Genomic DNA, 18,958 nt, shown 5'->3' with positions numbered 1-18,958 from the left:
GTAGCCTGGGACAACACTGACTATGAAATTTATGGTCCGGTCGAAATCCTGAAATATCCACACCAAATTAAGATCTCCTTGAGTGACTTTGTGAAACCAAGCTCATTTGCTGATGATTGGGACTTCGAAAGCATTAATAATATGATGTCTGACTTAGTAATGTCTGCTAAATTTACCAAACATGATTATGTGCAGGGTTCTACAAATTATGATAGTATGTACTGTTATAACCACTATGGTAACCATTTTTTACATAGATCTGCACAACCTAGAAATGTTTTAAATTATAATCAATGGGAACATTGTGCAACCCCTCCAAAAGGAAGCTCAAGGACCTTCTATGACAAATATTCATACTTTTCAGGTTTTAACACAAGTAATGCTGAAGCATTCTATTTTAAATTGTCAAACAAGACAGGGACAAAGACCATGATAACCAACACAAAATTGATATATTCAGACTCATTCTTTGAACAAATGAATACTTTTGGTTTTGATTATTGGGACAAAAATGTTGAATTGAAAAGTGTTTGGGGTACAAAAGATTGGCAAGTACAGGGTATAGAAGCTTTGTTTAGAGCCTGCATGATCCCAGAACAAATGATATTTTTAAATGACACTGTTCAACAAACCACCTGTCTTGGCCTAGCCAAAATCAAAGATTTAAATAAACCGTCTATTCCAAAGCCAACAATGTTTAGCAACACTTCTACAGATGAAGAGATAGACGTAAACAATATATTAAACCAAAACAGAACACATCCTGATTGGAAACAATGGTTGATCTGGCCCACAGATACTAATAACTGTCAAGACAGATTCCTGAACAAAACACAGGGATTCAAAATGACCAGGCCAGACCCTAGATATCCCCAAAGACATCACCCAGGGATAATAACAACCTACAGTGTGGGCAAATTATGCCTTCAATGGCTACAAACTTCCACACTGGCAGAAATTAAACAACACCTAACTTTACTTACTGATGGTGCTGACTTGCGTGATTTCATAATGGGACCACGCAAACAGCGTCAAAAACGTTTCATAGCAGCCTCTGTATATGCAGCATACAATGAGGCCTGGAAGGTTACTCAAATTGAAACAGCAGAGAGAATACGGGAAATTGACCGTATTAATTTGGAAAAATCACTTTCTGTAGTGGACAATGGGTTAATGACTCTGTCCTCCAGAATTTTTTCTTTGGACAGCATTGTGTCTTCAGCAATCGACATATTGTCGCAAGACTTACTGTTATTACAACACGGTCAGTCACAATTGCGCTCTATTGTACAGCTTGGCTGGACGTTACAAAACCTGCGTTCAGGCTATGTGCCTTGGCGTTTAATCAACACAACGTCACTATTCCAAATCTTTAACCTTACTGATAGACAAATCAGTATGGCGCAAAGGGGTGCTGATTATACAATCTTGAGCATTGAAAAACTAGAAAGATTACCAGTGACAATGTCAGAACGACCTGTCAGTGAAAGGATAATACATGGGATAATAAATATTCCAATCTCAACCTTCAGGTTTCAATACTGCCAAAAATATATACAGGCTGGCATGTACGAGAAATTGGGAAAGGGGTACCTTAAAACAACATGGAACCTGCCCTATTCACATGCATGTGTCAGTAATAAAGGACAGAAAGTGTTTCTTAGTGGCAACAATTGTGCGATGTCACTAAGTGGCACACTTCTGTGTAACGGAATTAGTTTGCATGGAGCCTGTGAAGGGAATTCATACAACCTTTCATGTCACCAGCAAGGCGCACCTGCAACAGAAATAGAACCATTCTTTCAAAGACTCTATAATGGGAGTTACATTCTAATTGTAGACCGCAGATGTTGTAGTCTTATGCCCGGGACTCCTTATCTAGTAACTACGACTGCGAAGGTCAAGTGCTGTGGACGCTCGTTGTTCCCCAGCTCCTTTCCAGACAGGGAGGCAAGGGCATGGCCCAATTTGAAAATTACTTCTATTCGAATAGATACTTTAAGCAGAATGAAAACAGTGCTTCTTCAGACGCCTACAAGGCTCACGTCATCAAAAGAAACGTATGATCTACAAGTCGCAAGGACGACTGCAGAGATACATTCATTGTTATCAACTAATTCCCCCATACATTTCGCAGAAATCCTGAATGAAATCTTAAATATTTCTGATACCAATGGGGTCTCAAAGGTATTTAAGACAGTATTTTCGATGGCATTAACACCATTCAAAGCCATACTGGGTATTTTTCCAGATTTCGTCCATTCGATTTTTGGCGGACTTCCCCTGATCTTGGGACTAATTGCAGGAATCCTATTCTTAGTCCTTATTTTTCGTTATGGCAACCCATGTCACAGACAAAACTCTTGCGACAAGGGAAGAAACAATCCTAGCCATTGGATACCGGGACCGGATATCAAAAATCCTGGGACTCTCCCGGCTTAGAGACCTGAACATGACTTGGTTTCTATCATTTCGACCAATGTGGCAAAGATGTGTTTTACCTGTATTAAGGTGTCTGCTATGCGGAGAAGAATGCGTGTTAGACACCTGTCTGACGCTACAATCGGATGCGCCAATGGATGCAGAAACATTGTTGAGCCCAATCAAGGTTCATGCTTTGTGCTGCCCTCAAAGGCTACCAATCCTGATGACGGCATTCGTGGAAGCTTCACCACTACGATTGATGGGTAGTGAAGTTCAAGATGAAAGCAGCATCGATCAGGTACGACCTTCTGTCAGCAATGCAAATCAGAATGTCAATGGAGACAATCATGCGCACGAATGCATGATTACACCTATTTCCGAGTTAGTGGAACTTTCCCAGGAAGCTGTTGACAGCTTTTTCGAAAGCCTAAATGATATGATGTTCTCACCAGAGCAGAAATAGAGACTTTTGAGCAAGCTCGCACACGGCGTTCCCTGAATTCGGCCTTCAACTTTAAAAATAAAGTCACATGAACAATTTTCCCTCCAGTTCACGGACAGCAAGTTTTTCAGCAGCCCCAAAATATTTTTGCATATTTTCCGGGACACTATCTTCTGCTTAAAGTAAAAACTATTCTTAGAGAACTAAGGTTTCTAAATTTTAGATAGCTTATAGACATTAGCTGCCCGCTGGTATGTTCATATATATATTTTATTCTGTGATGGAATGGTCTCGAACTTTTTTTCTGTATTAAGAGCCATTTCATGTGTAAATTCTCATATACCGAATAGCAATAATGTATACAAATGCGTGATTACTTTGGCATTATTCTACAGCTTGAGTGCATACAATACATATGACTGCAATTTTTCCGTAATTTGAAAATTTCAAAATGCATTTATGTATTTTGGGGTGGTAAGGTATGCACTATACTCTATAGTATGTTGTACTATGTTATACTATGCATAGATTAGTAAATATGACCATAGTTAGCGTGGAGTGGGTGTGATGTATTCCTATAGGTTCTGAATCGATCCCCCTATTCCTGACCCTATTCTGGTTAAACAAACCAACAAGTTAACTAGCAGTCAGCCCATGAGGCAGAAAACCCCCATGATGCAGATACCGTTATCTGACGCAGTCACACTACGGCACAGGAACGTGTTATCTGATTAGGTCATAACGCTTGCGATCTAATTAGACAAGCGATATTCCTCCAGCCCCTGATAAGGCATACGGAGTTCTCATAACAAATCAAACCTATGACAACCTGGGCAAAACCCTGCGGCCATTGTTTTGATTTCACCGAGAACTTCAGTAAACGAATGTGCTAACGAGCAAGTCGTATGACCTCCTTATTGACGTATCTATGTCCATCCTTACGTCAATCTCGGCACCTTAAAGGTATAAATATTACCGATATTGCCCTATGCAAACACACGCGTGGTGACGAGACGGAGCAGCCATACTTGCCGAAGCGAAGAGCAGAGCAGACCCCGCTGGCGCAGCCCCGCCTTCCTGACGCGCTGAGAGAAGCTGCTTTCTCCTGCCGAGAAATCCAGCACCGGCGTTTCTGGGTAGCCCTCGCAGGCAGCCTGGAATATCGAGACCAGAGACGAGAGATACCATCCCTCATTCAACCTAGATTCCAGGTACAGAACTGAATAACCCCTCACAGAGAATTCTTTAGTTATTCACTTGGCAAAAACAAACTTAACTTAAACTGTAACTTTCTATTCCCGCCCACGTATTAGGCTTAGGTCAGGTACACGGGGTAAGCGTATTTAGAAACACCAGTTGAGTACGTTTAGTCAAATGTATATGTGTATATAATATATTTTATTCATTTTAAAACATCTTATGGCTTAGAAACCATATCAATGTTTTTACAGTATTATTTTATACTATTGCTTTTAATGTATGCACTTTACTTAACTATAAGTATTGCAATAATATCGATCCATTTCTCTTGTATGAGAAAAGAGACTGATCAATAAATAACACCTTTTTATTGAACACGCCCGTCTCTTCCTTTTCTCTACAATCTGATGAGACTAAGAATGCACGTACTGACTGAGTAAAATAAATTGCCTTTTGTTCACACGACTCTCGAGATTTACTCTTGATTAGGGGAGAGCAAAGTTGTCATGTTCTATGGTTGTCAAACTAAATCCCTTCTTGTCTAATCAGGGAAGTTAAGTCCTCCTTGAACATTCGAGAAAGTTTCTAGTGAACTCTGAGCTAAGCTGGCAAACCCAAAACTTTAAGTCTAGTATCGACAGTAGTAGACCTAGTTAACGTCTGGTCTAGGCCTTTACTGCTGTAGGTATTATTCCAATGCGCAGAGCCTATTGGGATGATAGGAACTACACTACAGTTTTTTCGTGTACCAGCTCTGAGCTAGGGAGTGCTCGAAACATCTGACAACACTGTCTCCCTTTCAGTCCCTGTCTTGACTGAACCTGTCTGCAGAATATTCAGCTTTGGGAACTGCTTTCAAAACTCTCTTGCCTTTCAGCTCGTCCTATTTATGTGAGATTGGGTTCTCAGCACTTGCGGTATTAAAGACTAAGTACCGTTCAAGACTGGATGTGGAGCACAACCTGAGGATGGCAGTAGCAAAAATCCATCCACAGATTGATTGTCTCTGAAAAATAGGGAAACCTGTCACATTTATGTTGGTGGTGTTATTATCAATCCATGTCATGTGTAAAACAAAGCATCTTAGTAAAAACAATTTGTGAATATTTTATCTTGGAAAGTGGTGTTTTAGGCTGCGTAATAAGCTCTGTCATTTCACCACACTCACTCACAAACCTGCAGTTTACTAAACACTCTTATTGTATTGAACATTATTTGCTGGAAATGCCCGGAATGTGCGCATTGCGGTCGATTCCAGAAATTTCTGTCAGGTGGGGGGGGGGGGGGGGGGGGTTGGGGAGGGGGGGTTCTCAACATTTTTAAAAAAACAGCTGGGGGGGGTTCCACCTACAAAAGTTTGAAGACCTCTGGTCTAGAGATAACAACACTACCTGTACTAACTTCGGTGAAAAACTACAGCAACTTTGAAGTACAGTTACTGCATTTACCAGAATGCAGTGGAGTGAACTATGATGGAATTAGAGGCAGTGTGCTCTCTCCCCCCTTGTGCTTAAAAGGCTCCCTTGAGCCAACGGGCTCACCTGGGATGCACCTGTGTACCTGTGGAGTGGTACTTTGACCTTTGAAGACTTGGTCAGCATTTCAGCAACCCCAGATGACTTATCTCTGCTCTCTACTGATGAAGGGCTCAACCCAGAAACATGTTTCTAGAGAGAACTGCAATACCTGCACCAACTTTGGTGAAAAACTACATCGACTTTGAAGTAAGCATACTGCTTTTACCCGAATGCAATGGGGTGAACTGTGCTGGAATGAGAGGCAGTGCGCTCCCTCCCCTTATTATCCATATTTAGCAATAAAAAGGGGTGATTAGATTGGCATTTTTTGTTATCTTTACCTGGCTTAAAGAGAACAGTAATTATTGCTTCCCTGGAGAAAGGGAGCAAGTAACCGAAATTGCAAGCTTCATTATAGACATTTAGGAGGAGCAAGAATATCCTTGTATGATTTATAATATTTGATGGAAGTCAACCCCCCACCACTCCCCCGCACCCTCTTCTTCAGAAAACGATCACGTTAATAATTGAATTATTGTTGTTAGGAGCAACTAGAGGTTCTGAGAGCCCAGCAACTACTCAGGTTAGGGCACATTCAACAAGATATGCCACTATAGATTCTGGACTAGGAGAGCATTGGGAGGTGTATAGTTTGGCATAGTAGGAAGCTATTTAATTCATGATGTACTATCGCGATGTGGAGGGTGCACAGGGATGTCACAGTTGGATACGGGCTGAGCATATTTATTTGTGTTAGGGTCCTACTGGTGTATTCTCCCTCCATCGTGGCCCAGCTCATATTTACAATTAATTTCACCTCTCTCTCAATCCAGTCCCTATATTCCAGCAGTAATGTATTGATTTTGCCCGGGTATCAGTGAGTGTAGTTTATTAAAAGAGGTAAATTCTTATTCACTCTTCTATAGCGGTCTATGAATATCCTTCAGCATGCTGGATCTTTTAGCAATCGCCATCCCACGGACATTAAACTTTAAAGCTTCCCTGACAGAGTACAAGGCAATGGAGCCCAAATTTGTATCCAAGAGTTCAACCTTTTTCATTTTAGCGAAACATTAAACCGTAAATTGATCTTTTTCGGCCTTCTCCCAATGTAGAATTGATCATTAATGCTTCTCAACGAGGACTGTTTGGCAAATCTGGTTCACACTTCCACAGTGAACTGCAGTTAGGAAGAATTTGCTGATTAACTTGCTTGAGTTGCAGAGATAAGGGACTTGATCATCTTGAGTGGGTTAGCCACTAGGCTAGCATAACCATACTGGATTTTATTGGGATAAAGAACAAATCCATTACCGTCTTTGCCTTCCTCCTGTGTACAAGAGTTAACCTGGCCACCCCTTTTTATGGTCTGGCTTGACAGTACAGCAGTCGCCTGACAATTATGTTAGCTTGACTAGAAAGGGGCTGTGGCTCTGCCCAGGTGTTGCAAGCCAGGAGTACATGTTTTGATAGGCAGGCGTTCTGTCCTTCCAGAGAAAAATTGCTTGCCTTCCACACAGCTGTGATCATTTTGTTTGTTTATCCAGCTGACTGATCTTGGACTTTCAGAGGCACACACATGACACTGTGGGGCAGATGTATCATCATTGCAGTTTGCGAGACCTTAATAGCGAATTGTACCGATTCGCTATGAAGGACTCGCAAAATGCAATGTATGTAGGTTTCGCAATAATAATTGAGATTCCTACATATTTCTTAATTGCGAATTGCAAATTTAGATTCACAATTAAGGAATACCTTCCCATTCATTCCTATGGGCCTAGAGGCCCCTAGGAATGAATGGGAAGATATTTGCAATTTGCGAGTACCCAATAGTTACTTGCAAATGCAATTTCAAGGGTGCAAGGGTGCCAAAAGGACACCCTGTTGCACCGCTGAAATGTGCATATGTGCACATGTGGCGCACATACATACCCACATGGCACTTGAAAAAAATGCAAAAAAGTGAATTTTTCTAGGAAATCGCAAATTAACACTAACTTGAAGTTGGTGGTAATTCGCGATTTCTTAAGGCAAAATTGCACAACTTTGGTGCTTCAAGAATTGCTTTTAAGGAATCACAATTTGTGATTCCTTAAATGCATTTGCAAAACAGGGAATCGCCAATTTGGCGATTCCCTATTTTGCGATGGCCTTTTGGGATGAAACATCCCAAAAGGCTTTTTCCCGTTCGCAAACGGGAAAAGCCTTGATACATCTAGCCCTGTAATGCTATTAAAGTGTTTTAGATAACTAGATAATGTATCATGTTTTTCTCTGGTATCGGCATAGATGGGAGGAGGACAGTCATTGACCTACAGTGATGTTTAGGTCTGGCTTGACAGTACATCTGTCACCTGCCCTTTTAAGCAACACTGCAGTTCTTTGCTTCCACATTTGAAGAATAAGAATACTTGCATGTCTTTGAAGTGTGGAATCCAGATTTGAAGGAACCACTTCTAGGTCACCTAATTCTGTCAATATTCACATAAAACGTTTTTGAGCAGATCAAGCTGGTTGCACACAGTTTGTTGCATTAAATGTGAATCGGTTCAGTGTTATTTGCCGTTTTGCTTCTGAGCATTATTCTCTTTAGTGCCACCAGAAAGTTATATTCGGTGCTCTTCCCCGTTTTTGTGCCTGATGCCAAGTTGTTCATTGGAACCCAGGCATAACATGTTTTATGCTTTGACCTTACACTTCACTTCTGGAATAGGAATTCTATGAGCTAGATGTTAATATGTGTGATTTAAAGTATTATGTTTATGGCTTAAGTTAAAGGGAAAGCAGCAAAGCCGCTTCCGTTAAATTAGTGTACTGCCTGGCTAAATGTATTGTCCCAGGTTTTGCAAAGCTGCAGCTGGTTTGATCTTAGCACTCGCTACCGTCATCTTGCCAGAAAATGAATTCCTGACCTGGAACTTGATTTGATAAAAGCTTTGAAAACCCTTTTGATCATGGAGTATTGTGCATATTTCTTCCCTCCCTATTAGGCACAGGCTGGCATTCAGTTATCGAGTATTGATCCATAGAAAGTCCATAATAGAAATGTGGATATTCTATGAAGATATGAAAAAGCTAAAGATACAATTTCCGTTGCATAAATAAAAAAAAATGGTAATCTCAAAACTTTTATTCACACCGTTTTGGTTGTCATAAATTGATTCATTACATGTCTAACACATCCTGTGTGTTTCATCCACAGTGAATCTGATCCTGGTTCTGTGCAGTGGCCAGAGTCTGATACCCTCTCAGGTTCCCAGTCGCCACACTCTGTGGGAAGCAATGCTGCTGACAGTGGCACTGAGTGCCTGTCTGACTCCGCCATGGATTTGCCTGATGTCACACTTTCTCTCTGTGGTGGTCTCAGTGAAAATGGAGAAATCTCAAAAGGTATGAAATAATATCGGGGTTTTCTCGATTTGGATATTCATGTTTACAATGAATTAATGAAGGCATGAATCTTGCTATGTATAGATAACTGGAAAACAAATTACCTTTAGACTGAGATCCATGTGATGATGTGCACTTACATAGTTGTGTTTGCAGTAAAGTAAATAGATTCATGAAGGCCTCATAGTATGTTATCTGCAGTGCTTGTGAATGGGGGTTGATATACTGTATGTGTACCTCAGGAAGAAAAGCTATTTTCAGTCCGTAGTCATGAAATTGACTGCATGACTGTTAAATGTTCGGAGTTGAAGACCGAAACTTTGTGAATGTTCATATCTAGTAAAGTTTGATAAGCCCTATTAAAAACTCCATTCTATTGTGAGTGTCTATAAAATTCCATGTAAAGAAGTCACAAAGTCCAAAATAAGAAAAAGGGACTCTAATAAAAAAAAAGGCACAGTACTGCTCAGTGCAGGTCTCAGAGCAGAGTGACCAAAGAGAACCACAAGAGATTCCAAATTTTTTTTTTATACACATTTTTATTAATTTTACAAAGAAAATACACCAACATTGCATCACAAACCCATGAAAGTCTTGGATTACAGAAGGACTCTGTGCAGCCCATCGTACCGATAATATTGAAACATTCTAGGGTCAAGTTCGCGCTATATAAAACTTTATAAATAAAAAAAATATATATTTGGCAAATGAACAAACCCCTGAATGACCACCCCACCTCCCCCAACCATTTCCCCCATACTCTGCGGTATTTCTTGGGGCACCCACGCGCTCCATACCTAACTTTCTCCTGCGTGGCTCATCAATTCACCCCATCCCGCCATCGTCCAACACTCGGGGCTCAGGGCATTTCCATGAGGCCGCAATGTCTCTTAGCGACCATCAGTGCTGTAGTTGGGAATACCTTCTCGTTCCTAGACCTGTCCAACCCGTCAGTAATGCCCAGAAGTGCCTGCTTCGGTTCATGAGGGACCTCCTCCCACCCCAAGATTTCAGTAAGCTCTACCTCTATTTCCCTCCAGAATTGCGCCAGGTCGGGACAGGCCCACACCATGTGAAGGAGGTCGGCTGGCCTGTGACCGCATCTAGTACAGGCTGGGATCGGACTAAACCCAAGAGATTCCAATTCTAATTGGAATTATAACTAACTGAGTGGCAGGTGCCAGTATTAAAAGTACACAGTGATTTAATGGGAAAGGAAGGGGGAACAAGCATTTACAATGCAATGGTTTTGCCTTTGTTAAAGTTAGAGCTATTGGCATTGCTCTTGAAATTTTTTTTATTTATGTTTTTTTTAACATAAATAAATGGCATTGTCATTTACAATAGCAGGGCAGGGCACAGGGAAGGGGGGCGAGGAGAGACGAAGGAGAGCTGCGGGCTCAGGGAAGGGGGGGCCAGGAGAGACGAAGGAGAGCTGCGGGCTCTTATTGTAATGCTTGCATGGATGAGTTGGTGGATGCATGCATGGGTGCATGCATGGATGGGTGTATGGATAGATGCATCGATGGGTGGATGGATAGATGCATATATACAGCCAATCCCTCAACAATTTATGCAATCCACCAACCCATCCAACCAACAACCCATCCATGCATCCACCCATACATCATGCATACATCCATCCATCATGCATCCATCCACCCACTGTGTCCCACTCCGACCCCTCTAAATATAACTCATTTTTTCTGTATATAGAGATGACTGTATTCACTAGTATATGCAGTAGACCTTTCTACTCTAACATTCCTATGTGACTCTTGCAGTACATCTACTCATATCCCTTCCATATGTATATAGAAATATAACGAGAATCAAGTCTCTTCTTTGTGTGACTACATCTAGTACATTTCAATTGTTTTCCTGTTTGTATCTTTTACTTAACGCATGTAAATCAAAGTCCTTAGGTTTGGCAACTGGTTCTTATGTAAACCGCTCTGACACCTTCGGGTAAGGTTCGCGCTACATAAAATCACATTAAATAAAACTTTACCACACAAATCCAACCATCCATTTGTGCCTAGGATTACATTTTACGGCCTCGAAGCACACAGAGAAGGGACAGTTTACTAAGTCGAGGCTTTGTAGGGTGCATGGCAGGGGACAGTTTTAGGCGTCAAGGGAGGGTAGGGAGCAGAGTCAGAGTACTTCACGGAGGTAGGGGGCAGTTTTTTATTGTTCAGGGCAGGGGGCAGCGGTACTTTTTGGAGCATGGCCTTATTTTAAAGGGCTCAGTTCAGGTGGAGGAACGGCACAAAACCCCAGGCAGACAGAGGGCAGAAGGACACAAAAACGAGGGGAAACAATTATAACTGAGGGCAGATTGGCACAAAAAAACAGGCAGACAGAGGGAAGAAGGACACAAAAACGAGGGGGGGGGTGTGATTGTAACGGAGGGCAGAATGGCACAAATCATGAGGCAGACAGGGCAGAAGGACACAAAAACGAGGGGGGGGGATGATTGTAACAGAGGGTAGAACGGCACAAAACACCAGGCAGACAGAGGGAAGAAATACACAACAAGCAGGCAACAGAGGCACGAAAACAGGGTCACAAGCAGGCAACAGAGACAGGGTCACAAGCAGGCAACAGAGTCACAAGCAGGCAACAGAGGCACGAAAACAGGGTCACAAGCAGGCAACAGAGGCACGAAAACAGGGTCACAAGCAGGCAACAGAGTCACAAGCAGGCAACAGAGTCACAAGCAGGCAACAGAGTCACAAGCAGGCAACACAGGCACGAAAACAGGGTCACAAGCAGGCAACAGAGGCACAAAAACAGGGTCACAAGCAGGCAACAGTCACAAGCAGGCAACAGAGGAACGAAAACAGGGTCACAAGCAGGCAACAGAGTCACAAGCAGGCAACAGAGGCACGTAAACAGGGTCACAAGCAGGCAACAGAGGCACGAAAACAGGGTCACAAGCAGGCAACAGAGGCACGAAAACAGGGTCACAAGCAGGCAACAGTCACAAGCAGGCAACAGAGGCACGAAAACAGGGTCACAAGCAGGCAACAGAGTCACAAGCAGGCAACAGAGGCACGAAAACAGGGTCACAAGCTGGCAACAGTCACAAGCAGGCAACAGAGGCACGAAAACAGGGTCACAAGCAGGCAACAGAGTCACAAGCAGGCAACAGAGGCACGAAAACAGGGTCACAAGCAGGCAACAGAGGCACGAAAACAAGGTCACAAGCAGGCAACAGAGGCACTGATGAGGGTGGTCGCTGCCCCCGTCGCCGCACTTGCTCACCCTTTCAGACACGGTCGGCATTCCTGACTCGTTAAAAAATAAAAATAAAAAAATAAAACTAAATGCTTAAGGCCCGTTCTCTCAAAGACCTTCGGGCCGTTTTAACTGGGCCGGGTAAGTAAGCACGTCGTGGCTTAATGACTATTCACGATATACGTTGATTGCGCAATTAAAATACAGTAGGGGGCAGCGTCAATCATCGTTCCCCTCCCCTGCCTAACTCGGTCTATGTTATGAGCCGAGTGTCTCTGCCTGGTCCCATCGAACGAAGTGCTGGTACAACTACTCTCATGATGCACTAGTTTGTTAAAGGAATACCCAGGCTGGAAACTGATTTACCACCTCGCACAGAATCCTCGGGAGACCTTCCTGGATGTTTGTTCTTCCACCCAACTTTTTTTTTTTTTTTTTTTTTGGACGTATGACGACAGGAGAGACCTTTTCCTTGGCAGTATATGAGAACGTCAGTGACAGGCAGTCATACATATCACTGGTGTTGAGTCATTATGGTGGGTGATCAAACGGAGGAAAGTGAGTTACTCAGCTCTGATCTAATAGGCCGGGATACGATGTTTTGCTACTGGTACGGATTGGCATGAGCTGGGCCCTGCGCGATATTTGTAGGCCTTCCTTGTGATCCCGATACACGAGGAGATTGAACTGTAATGGAGCCGTCGTACAGAAAGAAGCAGCTGCTCCGTGTGGGGTAGTTTTTTTGCACAGAGTGCTGTCAGAATGTCACTTTACCTTTAGGCATCCTACGATTAAGTTTTCGAAGAAGGGACGGAAACCTCCCGGCCAAATATGACTGCAGATGTAAGATTGAGCCGGCTATTGCCCAGGGTCACATGTTGCTGGGGATCGAACCGTGACACTTGGCCTTGTTAGCGCGGAGCTCTAACCAACTGAGCTAATATACCGCTTTAACTTGAGCAGACCCTACGCTGTGTCTGAACCAGTTGCAACAGGTTTCAACTCACTGCCGGACAGCAGGGGAGGGGGGGGGGGGGCTGTGCTCGCGCAGTGGTAGGATATAGCAATAGTCACGAACCGTGAGGAAAAAAGCTGTGTATAGAAACGCTTTGTGTTTTGGGAGCTAAAGTGTCCGCCATCTAAGAGTTCATGTTATAGGTTATTGGCGGGCCCCAAGTGTTTATTTATTATTATTATTTTTTTTTAATGTATCGCAGGGGGAGATCAATACTTCCCCACTTCTGTGCTATAGTCATATGGCTGCCACAATAAGATGTAGCTATCACTGTCTGCGGCTTCCAAACCTTCTCAGCCGAAGATTTACCGGAGACAGCTCTCGTGACTCGCAATGTCCTCGTGTTCTATATATAAATGCTCGAGGCCTCCTCTGGGTGAGTCTCGAGGAAATGCTAAACTCTGGACTAGACAGTAACGCCCCTAATTTTGCTTTACCATTTTAGAAATTTCTACTCGACCCCATACCAAATAATAATCCACGTTTGTAAAGCGTCAGCAATTTACCCATAAGGGTCCCTAGTTGCTGGGGGCCGTCGGGAAGATTAAGCAAGTGTTGCCCAACGATACATGGTGCAACCCGTAGCTGAGTGAGTTTTTGTCGCACACGTTGTTCACTGGCAACAAATGGCTCACCTTTACGAGACGTGGCCTAATAGCATAGCTTCCGGAATTTTGCATGACATAACGTAATGTGCATTTGTAAAGTGCACCTTGGCCCTAGGGCAGCATGGCGTTGAACGTAAGATGTTCCTTGTTGTATCGACTACAGAAGGATGAAAGGCTGAGTAGACCTGCCGGGATTTGAGCCTGTGATTATGAAATCACACACAGGCCTCCTACAGTAGACATTAGTCCACTAAGCTACAAGACCCAGCATAATAATTTTAAACTACTGTAACGTACCATTATGCTAGCTACCGCTCGGTGCATGACAGCATTTTAACCCATGGTTATAAAGGTCTTAGGCTGTGAAATGTTTCCGGCCGGTTTCGAACCGGGGGGCATTCTCGTGTGAGGCGAACATGCTAACCACTACACTACAGGAACCCACATGTATACCATCGTCATGCAACAGTCTCGACGTATTCTTTTATGAGAACTATGCCTGTGATATCCTTACTTTTTGGTCCCCGAATTTTATTCTCACACAGGCCCTCAGGGTCGTGTGACTTTGACCTCTGTGTGCCAGCCGCTGCAGGCTCCCTTCACCCCCGAAACCAAACCGGTACTACTACTACTTATTGGCAGCTCTCGTACGCTCCTTCCTTTGCTCCCTTACCTTGCCACAGCCGGTGTCTTGTAACAACCTGCGCTTTCTCTTCCTTCGTTGCGTGGGGAAGATGGCAGGGGGGTCTTGATCCGCGTCCCTGCTCTCGGCTGCCGTCCTTCACTCCGGCGGTGCATCACGTGGGCATGTTTCCCCGCAGCTGGTCCCCTCTCGTTGTAGACGATACACTGGGTAAGTTTGGGGCCGTGGGGGAACGTGGGCTGTCTGCGCCACTCCCAGGCGGAACTCCCCCTACGTTCTACTCAGCCCTATCCCCTGCCCAGAACCTGCTTTGCTGCGAGGTTCGAGGATACGTTCCTCCTTGGTATGCAGGAGGCGATCCAGCCCAGACTCACCAGCTGCAGCCGGGGCGAACCTGGTTCCCGATCTCCAAGGACGGCAGCTCCTGGCCGCAAGGTTACATCCTCCTTCTCCTCCGCAGGCCGAACTCAGGCCGAGCCAGGTAGCTTCTCCCTTGGCGCCCCCGTACACGGGCGGACTGCCGGGCCCTAGCAAAGGCTGATCCTCGGGGGTCCTGTTCCGGTATGCGCTGGGGACCTCACCCGACTCCTGCCGGGGGGCCGTTCTGTGGGTTCTAGCCCACCCCGTCCCCTTACAGCTACCGGACATTGAGGGCCCTGGGTCGTAGTTCTGCTGCAGCCCGGGCAGCGTCTCGAGATGCTCCACTAGCATATCATTGGGCGGGCTGTGAGCGGGCGAACCTCCCTTGCTTTTGCCGTGTTCCCAGCCCCGACCCACCTGGCAGGGGCTTCGCCTCTTCGCTAGACGGCAATGCGCGGATCGGTTCCCTCTGCGGGAGGGAGTCTCAGAATACCAGGAGGCCGCCTCTGATTAGCCTGCGGATGAAAGCAAGCACTCACCTAGACTTCTTCCGGGTGCCGTCAATGCCGGAACAGATTCGGGGGCGTTCCCGAGAACAGGCTTTCGGCTGACGTAGCCAAAAGGGGAAAATTCTCGGGAACTCCCCCGAATCTGGTCCGAGATTGACGGACAGAGCCTCCTCCCAATGGCTAGCCTCCATTTATGGAGCTAGCCAATGGAAGGAGGGGGCGGATACCCGACCCCACAGAGGAAAACATAAGATTTTGCTAGCGCATGCGTACTTTGTACGCATTGGCTAGGCAAAACCTAAAAAGCACTTTGCAACACATTTCTCCCCTGAGGAGAAACTAAGAAGTAACATTAATACATTTGGTAACACGTCTGACATTCTATACTTTACCATCCTGGGTGACAACACTATTGCAATTGACTTTACCAATCTGAATAGCCAAATTTAATTTTACCTTTATGTACAATGTCAGTCTTTCGTATTCTTACCCATTATCCAACAGTAAAAGAAGGTTCTTTGACTTACATATGGACGTCATACTGACATTTACTTTTGAGTTGTTTAACCTCCACCCTTTGAGCTACATCATCAACACTGACATCAGAGTTACAACTCTTCGTAGCTTTTTTGAACCACCAGGGACACAATTTGGAAATGGAATCTCTACCTCTCAATAAACGGAAAGGTGAAACTTAGGTGGTATTGTGAGGAGTTATGCGGTACAACCACAGCTCTTCTCTCAATTTATCCTTCCACTGGGCACCAAAATTACGTGCCCACAAAACGTCTTGCTTGAGAACCCTGTTATATCTCTCCACCTGGCCATTGCCCTGAGGTTCATACAATGCTGTAGTCACATGTCTAATATTAGAAAACTTAAGAAAATCCAACATCTTGTGGAACCTAAATTGCACACCATTGTCAGATATAAGGACTTCAGGATAACCTTCATGGGCAAAAACTTCTTTAAGGAATAGAATGACACTTTCAGTAGTAGCATGGGGCACCAGTTTGATCTCTGGTCATTTTGAAAGAGAATCAATTAACACCAAGGCAAACCTACAGTTTGTGGCAAAAAATTTAAAGGACCAGCTATATCCAAGCCTAATTTCTGCCAAGGATAATCTGGCCATTGACCTGAAATGAGAGGAGCAGGGTCACACTTACACATCTTTTCGCTGCTGATATTCAGAACATTCTCTCACAACTTTGTCCACAAACCTGTCTAAACCAGGCCACCAGAAGACAGACCTGATCAACCTTTTCATTGAGGACATGCCCAAATGGCTCTCATGACTCAGACAAAATGTGGCTGCGAAGAGACAATGGAGGAATACACTTCCCCTGTTTGAAGATCAAATCTCCTTCAATGTCAAGCTCATCAGAAATTTTCCAGAAAGGAAAAATTTCAGCTGGAACATCATTTTTAGAAGGCCACCCTATCCTAGTGTAATTAACAACTTTACATAAAATATCATCTTCATTCATAGCTCTTTTCCACATCTCCTCAGAGATGAAACCACATTTTCCAGACACAATTTCAGTGAGGTCAACAACCACTTCATCATCTTCACAATTATCATCTGTTCTGCATGGAAGTCTTGATAAGCAATCTGCAGTTACATTGATTTTACCTGGAACATATTCGACTGCAAAACTATACTCCTGTAAATGTGACATAAGCCCAGCTATGCGAGCAGTAGCATTAAGACCTCCTCCAGCAGACAGAATGGACCCCAAAGGTTTGTGATCCGTTCTTAAAACAAACTGTGCACCCCAAATATAATTGCGAAAATGTTCCACACCCCAGACACAGGCCAACAATTCTCTCGATAACAGCGTAACGCTTCTCAGTGATGTTAAGAGTGCGGCAGGCAAACACAACATTTCACTCTTCTTTCCCTACACGTTGAGACAAAACACAACCTAGACCATACAGGCTAGCATCAACAGTGAGCACACGCAACTTGTTCATACAATATGGTTTAAGTGTGGGAGCAGCTATCATTTCTGCTTTTATGTTATCAAAAGCTTCCTGTTGCCTTTTTCCCCAAACAAAACTCTGCATTTTTTCTTGATAGCTCTCTCAAAAGTTCCATTTTGGTTGCAAAATTCATGATAAACTTACTGTAGTACTCACAGAGTCCTGAAAAGGAAAGAAGTTTATCCTTACAGTCAGGGGCAGGTGCTTTCAAAATATCATCATTAAGAGATTTTTTCCACAAACAGACACTTTCAAGATGGCGGAAACATGATGACGTAGGCACGCTACCTTATGGTAATTACGCTTTCCTACGTGATGATGTAAACACTGCGTGACAACACAAGACACCTCAAAGGAATCCACAGCGCTGTAGAAACAGGACATAGAATACCTTGCGTCATCCAGCAGGAACACAAGAATGTGAAGACGCTTCAGTTTTCCATGGTTTCAGGTGAGGCCGCACCTGTGTCAATGTTGCTCGGGTGGGGAAGTGGGGAGCCGTTGAAAGTTGAAAGATGCTGCACATAAACTGGGTTACTCCAATAGGTTGAAAATCAGTAAAAAGTCCATACAAACCCTTGGAAAAAGGAACATTTCGGTGGTGAATAGAAGAATTATTTATCCACATCCAGGTTGTTGTATAAATCCAAGGTGAAGTGCAGATCAAGTGAAACAAAAATATCCAAGGTCCCAATGTAGATTGTACCACTCCTGTGCCTTCTGTAGTAGCAGGTACCTTGAAACTCGTCGCCAATGTAAAATTCAATGTAAAATAAGTCACAAAGTCCAAAATAAGAAGAAGGGACTTTAATAAATAAGGCACAGTATTGCTCAGTGCAGGTCTCGGAGCAGAGTGACCAAAGAGAACCACAAGAGATTCTAATTCTAATTGGAATTATAACTAACTGAGTGGCAGGTACCAGGATAAAAAGTACACAAGGATTTAAAGGGGAAGGAAGGGCGGAAAAAAGCACATTGCAACAGTGTCTTAAATTGAAGTTGGCTTACGATGGTGACCATTTCGGTGCTTTTCATGTTCTCCTGTTGGTTTCCAGATCGGAGCATTCCAGCACAGTCTTGAGATTTTGTGTAACTCAGGGTGTTTTTTTTCTGAGAGTCCAAAATAGATTCGATTTGCAGTTAAAAGCTGAGATTTCTATATAAATGTATTGTTCTTTCTCACTGATTCCTGTGTGATGGTAATAGTGGTCCCAAATTCTAGTGTTATTGAGTTTTTTGCTGCGTTGGGAATAGAGAAGGAAACATTTTGAGTTATTGAGTGCCCAACAGTTAATGGTTTGCCAGATTCCTCCTGCTCTTTGGCGCGGGTGTATCCAGTCAAGAATTATGGGGCCACAAGATAGTCCAAAATGTGTTTTTCATCTATGTAGACTCATGTTTTAAGTTAGACGAATTAGAGGTGACATGGCTCAACCTTTTACTGTTTTACTGTCTGCGACAAGTTTGCCCTCTTGCTTCATTCTCATTCCACCACAGACTCGTTTGCTATCACCAGCTAGGGTAAGGGAAAAATTTGATTTACGCTGGGTCCATAGGGTTCTGGCTACTTTTTGTGCGATCCAGAGTAGCAAGGTCCGTGTCTGGCATACCAGACGAC

The 18,958-nt window shown here is 43.8% G+C and overlaps 1 protein-coding gene across 2 annotated transcripts in view; it reads left to right on the top strand.

Annotated features, from left to right (window-relative positions):
• The window catches only part of LPIN2 (lipin 2), a 608,403-nt gene that overhangs the window by 357,593 nt on the left and 231,852 nt on the right, over positions 1-18,958 (top strand). For both annotated transcript variants that reach the window (XM_078687465.1, XM_078687464.1), the window contains exon 9: positions 8,789-8,976. In XM_078687465.1, coding sequence (XP_078543591.1) covers positions 8,789-8,976 — 188 coding nt within the window. The remainder of the gene's footprint in view (positions 1-8,788; positions 8,977-18,958) is intronic.

This window comes from Lissotriton helveticus, chromosome 4_1 (genome assembly GCF_964261635.1).
Source record: "Lissotriton helveticus chromosome 4_1, aLisHel1.1, whole genome shotgun sequence".
Lineage (NCBI taxonomy): Eukaryota > Metazoa > Chordata > Amphibia > Caudata > Salamandridae > Lissotriton > Lissotriton helveticus.
The sequence above is the reverse complement of the archived record's forward strand: the minus strand, read 5'-3'. Positions and strand labels throughout refer to the sequence as shown.